The 7,776-nt window shown below is 34.2% G+C and overlaps 1 protein-coding gene across 32 annotated transcripts; it reads right to left on the bottom strand.

Annotated features, from left to right (window-relative positions):
* Positions 1-3,902: 3,902 nt before the first annotated feature.
* On the bottom strand, positions 3,903-6,404 carry LOC104742331 (nucleolar protein 56). 32 transcript variants are annotated; one of them, XR_015580225.1, is made up of 9 exons: positions 6,198-6,398; positions 5,931-6,015; positions 5,642-5,827; positions 5,485-5,531; positions 5,256-5,338; positions 4,864-4,882; positions 4,581-4,738; positions 4,451-4,490; positions 3,903-4,346 (listed from the first exon to the last, which is right to left on the bottom strand). XR_015580225.1 is itself a non-coding variant. In XM_087484924.1 (9 exons), exons 5-9 carry the CDS (start codon positions 5,307-5,309, stop codon positions 4,320-4,322), a joined length of 345 nt encoding a protein of 114 aa, XP_087341050.1. In that variant the 5' UTR covers positions 5,310-5,318; positions 5,485-5,531; positions 5,642-5,827; positions 5,899-6,015; positions 6,198-6,398; the 3' UTR covers positions 3,903-4,319. The 32 variants fall into 32 exon arrangements, 28 of the variants coding, with proteins under 28 accessions (XP_087341050.1, XP_087341046.1, XP_087341042.1 ...); XR_015580223.1 differs by having other exon boundaries at positions 5,256-5,318; XR_015580224.1 differs by having other exon boundaries at positions 5,931-6,061; positions 6,198-6,333.
* Positions 6,405-7,776: the final 1,372 nt, after the last annotated feature.

The raw sequence follows: 7,776 nt of genomic DNA, 5'->3' as shown, positions 1-7,776 counted from the left end.
CGGAAAAAACGTAATTACAAAAATATCATTGCCACGTCAGACGTCACGTCAGAAATCGCTGACGTGTAACCATAACTCAGTCGTAACGCGTTACAAAGGTATGTTGCGGCTGAGTTATAGGTATATTGCGGCTGAGTTATGGAAAAAACATTTGAGTAAGAGCGGACGGCTGAGTTAGAGCATAACTCAGCCAAGCATTACGGCCGACTTATTAAAATCTGGTTGAGTTATGCTCTAACTCAGCCGTTCTTACGGCTGAGTTTTCACCCGATGGTTGAGTTGTCAAAATTTTGGCTGAGTTATCACTACGACACGGCTGAGTTATCACTACGACACGGCTGAGTTACCATTTTCCGACTGGCTGAGTTATGAAAAATGGCTGACTTATGAGATGTTGTTACGATTGAGTTATGGTAAAAAACTATAACTCAGCCGTGATATGCTGACTTATCGTACAACTCAGCCATTTGACGGCTGACTTAGTTGCAAAAGATTAATTACTAGAATGTTATTCAGTTACAGCTTACTTATTAAACGATACGGCTGAGTTACATATTTTCAGTTGATGAAGCGGCTGAATTTGACAGCAATTTTTTTGCTTTTAATTACTGTAATGTTTTTCATGTTGTGACTGAGTTATAATTTGTTTGATGGCTGAGTTTTATTTAGGCTGGGTTATTAATTGTTTAATGGCTGACTTGCCACGTCAGACGCAGAATCCATGTCATCATTTTTTTTCTCCGGAAATACGAAACGTCGTTCGACTCTTGTTCTTCAACTGGTTAATAAGTGAACTATTTACCTTCTTATTCTACTTGTTCTTCTACTTCTTCTTCACTTTCTTCTTCACATTGTTCTTCTACTTCTTCTTCACCTTGTTCTTCATTATCTTTCATGGATCCAGTTCCGGTACTAGTTGTGTCTGATAATTGGATAAAGACACAGAGATATGTATTTAACACCGACGATAGAGGGTGTATAGTTGTGCAGATATATGGAGGCACAACACACGACAAGCTTGTAGAGCTTGTTCTTGAAGACTATGGATTGAACGCGTTTAGCCATGAGCTAAAGCTGAGCTACATGTTCTCGAACAAGGCACTGAAACATATGGCGCATGATACTCCACCAGTTTTTTTCTCCAATGATCGAGAGTTGCAATGTTTTTTGGGGCTATGGAAAACCGATCAGCTACGTCTCTATGTAGAGTTTTTGGCGAAAGAGTCTACAGAAACTAATGGAGCTAGAGGAAGTATGATTCGGCCAAGCAGTGACTCGAAAGTAGAATCTACATACGAAGTGTACGGTGGGGGTTTTGAAGGCACTTGTTATGATTATGGTAAGATCGTTGACAAAGAAAACCAAGAAGAAGAAGAAGCTGTCGAAGTAGCACCTGACGAAGAAGAAGACGATGAATTTTCAACCCGATTTAATGTGTTCGACGACTCTGATATATCAACCATTAAGGATTTATAAATCACTATAACTCAGTCGTCACATGAATCGACGAGACCTTTCGTTTTCCTATAAAATTTATAACTCAGCCGTCAAGTCATATATATCATTCATTTACTTTCAAATTGTTTCTTGTGATAACTCAGCCATAACTCACTATAACTCAGCCATCACATGACCTTTCGTTTTCCCGTAAATATTATAGCTCATCCGTAAATTCATATATATCATCCATTTACTTTCAGATTGTTTCTTGTGATAACTCAGCCATAACTCACTACAACTCAGCCGTCACATGACCTTTCGTTTTCCCGTAATGATTATAACTCAGCCGTAAAGTGATATTTTGGCGGGAAACCATCAGTTAACCTAATAATAGACATATTTCCATTCTAAATTTAAATTTTGAGTTATAATAATTTTAATATTCAATTGTTGGAGAAATACTTTTAGAAAAATAAAATTCTAAATTCGAATTATAATTATTTAATTATTTGCAATAATATCTTGTGATAAAAAGCTCACTTTATGAATTTATTATTTGTGTGGATTTGAGCAGACACAAAATTAGTGATTTTTCGAGCTTCCCTAACAACATTTTTTGTGTCATCGAGAAACGTTTTAATACTTAATAGGAATCTGACAGAATAAAAGACCCACAAAAGAAAGAAGAATATGTTTTCATATTATTGAGAAGACCTTAAACGATAACTCAACCGTCATTAACTATAACTCAGCCAACCCTCAAATTAGAATGACTAAATAACCGACCAAACCGAACCAAACTGGAAACTATTTTTCCATTATTTTCGGTTAATTACGGTTAAATTCGGCTTGCTATCGGTTATATTAAGTTCATCGACCTAATTTGGATGACATTTGGATTTTTTATGATTATATATTCATCTAGCCGACCCATAACCGGAAACAACCAAAAAGTAATTTCAAAATTTTTTAAATTTTCAAATGGTTATCATATTAGTATTCCAAATTACCACCTTAAACCAAACACAATATAACCAAAACCAAACTGTTATATTAAAACCCATAATATTGGAAATATGAACCCTAAACCTCAAACCCTAAACCTCAAACCCTAACCCTAACCCCTAAATGTCATGTTTTGAATGTTTTACACATTTTGATCAAACTGTGTAAAAATCAATCTTTGTCTATAATTATTACTTTTTATTGCTTATAATGATTGTATTATTCATTTTTTCATTCTATATTTTAATTTTGAGTTATAATAATTCTAATTTACAAATATTTCATAAGTCAGCCGTTTATGTTGATAACTCAGCCATATCAGTCAATTGTTTGAGAAATACTTTTATTAAAAAAATTTAAAAATTCAAATTCAAATTTTGAATACCTTTTAAATAAAAATCGTTAAAATCTCATTTATTATGCGTGTGGTTCTTAACAATAAACATAATTATTGTTTGCGTCTCCCCAACAACACTTTTTGTATTCTTGAGAAAGTATATAATAAATTAATATATCAGTTGCATAACTCAGCCATAACTTTACCATAACTCAGCCAACCCTCAAATTAGAATGACTAAATAACCGACCAAACCGAACCGAACCAAAAAAAAATAATTTTTCCAATTTGGTATTTTTGAATTGGTATGTTTGGTTAATTTCGGTTATATTCGGCTTACTTTCGGTTATATTAGGCTAATCTACTTAATTACAATATATTTTGAGTTATTTATGGTTATATATTAATCTAACCGACCCATAACCGGAAATAACCAAAGAAAATTTTGATTTTTTAAAAAAAATATTCAAATGGTAATAATATTATTATATCCATATTACCACCTTAAACCAAACACGTTAAAACACATTAGAACCAAAACCAAAAAACAAATAATGTTACTCATCTGAACCCTACATCTCAAACCCTAAACCCAACCCTAACCCCTAAACGTCATGTGTTGTATGTTTAACACATTCTGGTGAAAATGTGTAAAAATCAATCTTTCTCTATAATTATTACTTTTTATTGGTTATAATAATTGTAATATTCATATTTCAATTGTACATTTAAATATTGAGTTATAATAATATAAATTTACAAATATTTCATAAGTCAGCCGTGTAAGTCAATAACTCAGCCATCACTTAGTCACTTCTTCAGAATTTTTTTATTTTTTATTCGAATTTTGAGTTCAATTTTTTAACTATTTTGTATAATATATTGTGAAAAAACTAACTTTATAAATTTATTACATGTGTGGATCTGAGCAGGCACAGAATTATTGTTGGGTTTTCCCAACAACACTTTTTGTAATATCGAAGCACGACACGAAAGACCAAACGCAGCCGTACCAAGTACATAACTCAGCCGTAACATATATGTTTACTTAATATTTATCAATATTAATTACAAAGAGATATGTATCATATGGCCTCAATTCACAGAGATATCTATCATATGGCGCCTCAATTCAATGTTATATAGAAAGATGGCAATTTGTATAAGCTGTGTTTCTTAATTAATTTATAGTTTTATACATACTCTATACAAGCACAACTAGCATGTTCCTCTTATCCTCCAGCTTTACTCTTTCTTTTTCTTCTTCTATGATTTTTCATTCTCCTCTGCTGTCTCCATCTTCCTCTTTTCTTTCTTCTTCTTTTTCTCTGACTTGTCCTCTTCCATTGCCACCACCTCTTCTTCTTCTTCTTCTTCTTCACCCTTTGCCTTCTTCTTCTTGCTTTTCTTTGCTGAGACATCCTTCCATTTCTCCAATCAAAGTTGCCAAATTAGGTCTGTACGTTAGCTTCTTCCTATAGCTTCTTCCTGTAGTCAGCAAGATCCATAACTCTCTGAGCAAAGGTCTGTACGTTGATCAGGTCAACTGGTGATAAATCCTGGCCTGTCAACAAGTAAGAAAATAACCGTCTCAGAACAATTGATACTAAAAACACATTTATTCATTGCTATAAAAAAAACACGGGCGTAAAGATAGTTGTCATTAACTATCTTCACTAGCTCGGGGAAGTGCCACGAATACCATTCCCTGTAAGAACATTGTAAACAGTTCAGCTACCAATATTTCTCAAAGGTAAATTGCAACACAGAATCTGAAAGGGAAAAGCACAAAACAAACCTGACTCTCATGGCAAAGGAATTGATATCCTTGTCAAGGGTGTCAAGGAGGAAAATAGCTTGAATAACCATGTTATCCACTCGGTTAACATTGAACTTCACCTTGGCTCTGCTGTAGCTATGAGCTAATCCAAGCTGAGATTTTTCAAGATCACCAGGCTACATAAATAGAAAACGTTTATGAGAACACAAACCAGAGGTTACAAACAAAAAAGACAAGAGAAGGCCTTTAAATACAATGATCATGTTCCTCATGTGGGTTCTCACTGGTTCTGGCTTCTCACCTTGTGGTACCTTCCTTTTCTGTTAATTAACCAAACAAAACAAGCTTGTAATCAGACACTTGACCAATGTTTTAGCTGATCGTGTCAAGGGTATATACAGAATGTAAGACTCATAACAAGAGAGATAAGGCTAGACACTCGTAATTAATGTAGAAACTAAGCATCAGAATAAAACATACATTAGTCATGCTATACAGAAACTAACTCAGCAGGAACTAAGTTATGAATTTCACTAAAGACATAGACATTAGCAGTTCACTTCAAACAAGCCTTGAGTACAGTATGAGAACCTATGAAAATGAGTTTTACATTTTGTATGAAAATGAACACAACTGCAAACAGAAAATGAATGAGTTGCCAAAAGAAGACCATGGAGAGAAAGAGATACTTACAAGTCTTAACACATGCCAACTTTTTCGTTCATAAACGAATATCAATATTACCATAATTGCTACCTGAAACAAAAACCTAGAATCTAAATCGAAACCATGTAAAAATAAGAGAGAGTTATCACTTATACAAAAAAAAAAAAAAATCGGGTTAAGGGATTAAGAAATAAGAATTGAAGGAAGAAGGGACAAAAACCCAACAAAGGAAACAGGTGAAAACGGTCAATCAAACCTCCACAATGAATCACCGATAGAGATCTAAGTAACCTCCTCCATAACCTATAATCAAGACAAGAGAAGGAGAAGTGAATAATATAGGATAGAAAAAAAAGTGAAAATTCAGTATCGAATACAAAGTCCAATACATCACAACTACCATGAAATCTGACCTGAACTCCGGTTGATTAGGAGGAGTAGGATAAGCAGGTTTTGATTGCGACTTCCTTCTCTTTCTTTTCCGTCGGCTCCATCGTCTCCATGTGAATCTCGTCTAAGGGATTCAGGTTCTGATTTTGAAACTCGTGAGATTCGAATCTCTTCTCCTCTTTAGTCAATCTCTTCTCCTCAAGATAGAGCTGAGAAATACAGAGACAGAGCCGTAAGCCGAAGCAGAAGAAAAAGAGAGAGAAGACGTACAAAATGTTACATAGATGAAGAGATCAGTGAAAGTTTAGCCACCGCCGTTTGAAAGAATCGCCGACGAAGAGCTACCATCTCTCTCTCCAATTGATGATCTAGGGTTTGTTTTGTTCGATTTTGGGGTCTAGCGAAGGCCCAGAAGAAGAAGAGGAAGAAGAAAGATTAGATACCTAATTAAAAAAACCCTAAAATCAATACAAGAGAAAAATAATCGAAAAGGGGTTATTAGTCGACATGGAAGAACCCTAAATCGATACAAACCTGAACCCAGAAACAAAAAAATTCAACCTAAACCTCAAACTATACCTCGGAAATTGGAATCACAAGGCTAAGGACTTCTTTTTCATATTATCAAAGACGAAGAAGACGATGTACAGAGAGTATAATGCTGAAGGGGAAACACGAAAAGTTTTTTTTGGCTAAGTGTTTTTTCTATTTTTTTGGCCAAGGGTTTTGTTCTTTTTGTTTTTTTACTAAAGGGAATCCACAAAAAATTTAGTAAGCGTTGTTCTCACGTAGAGAATCGAAAATGATATTTATTTTAATTTGTTGATTTATATATATATATTTTTTTTTACTTTTTTTTTTTTTTGACTAAAATCGAAAAATTAAATTTAAGGGGTAAATTATAATTACATCTAGGACACTAAACATTTGAATAATATTTAGATGATTTATAGATATGAGTAATAAACCAAGTTTTGGATAACATTTGAGTAATTCTTTCGTAATATTAATATATAGTAGTAACATATTAGTAATATTTTTATTTTAATAATGTAAGTGTTCATAAAATCAGTTTTTTTTTATATTTTAGATATTTTTGAGTATTTAAACTATTTTTTAGTCTCTAACTCTGCATGAAGCGGGGAAGGACTTCGCCGAAGACATCGAGCATCCAACAAAAGAGGTTTAGCATCGCCATTACCACACCACCACCCCAAACCTGAGTTGGGGTCGGATCATTTCCAGGAACCATCTATTTGACAACAGAGATCCTGACTCGGAGTAGCCGAGGGAATCCCAGAATCTGGTAGGTATGCATTACCAGACAAATCTACTATCTGAGCCTGTGCATCCTCCCAAAATAACTGATTACTTACAGCCTGATTGATCACCTCTTCAGGCGTAAGTTGCGTGCCTTGAAATATTTTTTTTTATTATTTCTATCCTTCTAAAGCAACCACAAAATCCAAGGCAACCGATGTAGAGAATCTTGATCATCTGATCGCCTGTAGATGAAATCCAGATTTGAAAACACATACACATAAGGGCATTCCCATCGGTCATAGGGTATATGAGTATTTGAAAACATTAATTTAATAATTTTATAATAAATAAATTATTTGTTTAAGTTTTAACTAAAAAAAAAATATGTCACAATCTCATAATGACATCTGGTTGACACCCATTACCATAGTATCCTAAATTATCTGGCAGAGACATAATATCTAAACTGTTTGTAACTTTTTATTATTTTTTAATTTTTTAATATACTGATACTCAATCAAAGATGTGGGGTGGAAATGCTCTAAGGGAACCCCTTGGAGAGACCTGAATCGGAGACACCTCCCAAATTTGACGCGATCGAGGACACTCAAAAAGAGCATGGTTAATTGTCTCACACTCTGAGTCACACATTTTACACTTAATATCACATTGAACCCCTCGATGAGCCAACCGATCTGTCACTGGAAGAGAACCAGAGACAATTTGCCAAAAGAAATGTTTACTTTTAGACAGAGCGTGGATTTCCCATGCTTGGGCTCTTAAAGCCGTAAATGTTGGGCCAACTTCTACCTCAGCCACCATCTCCCTAGCTAACCCATATCCTGAACGCAACGAATATTTTCCATATTTCGAATAATGCTAAACCAACCTATCT

Source organism: Camelina sativa, chromosome 14, assembly GCF_030686135.1.
Source record: "Camelina sativa cultivar CO46 ecotype springtype chromosome 14, ASM3068613v1".
NCBI lineage: Eukaryota > Viridiplantae > Streptophyta > Magnoliopsida > Brassicales > Brassicaceae > Camelina > Camelina sativa.
This window is presented reverse-complemented; position numbering and strand designations above follow the sequence as displayed.

What these genes read in the sequence shown, in the direction of transcription:
- LOC104742331 (XM_010463327.3), bottom strand. Translation starts at nt 5,309, where the DNA reads ATGGTAATATTGATATTCGTTTATGAACGAAAAAGTTGGCATGTGTTA. An exon ending in ACATGAGGAACATGATCATT is followed by an intron (nt 4,739 to 4,816) that starts GTATTTAAAGGC and finishes CTATTTATGTAG; the next exon opens with CCTGGTGATCTTGAAAAATC. An exon ending in TCCTTTGCCATGAGAGTCAG is followed by an intron (nt 4,491 to 4,580) that starts GTTTGTTTTGTG and finishes ATGTTCTTACAG; the next exon opens with GGAATGGTATTCGTGGCACT.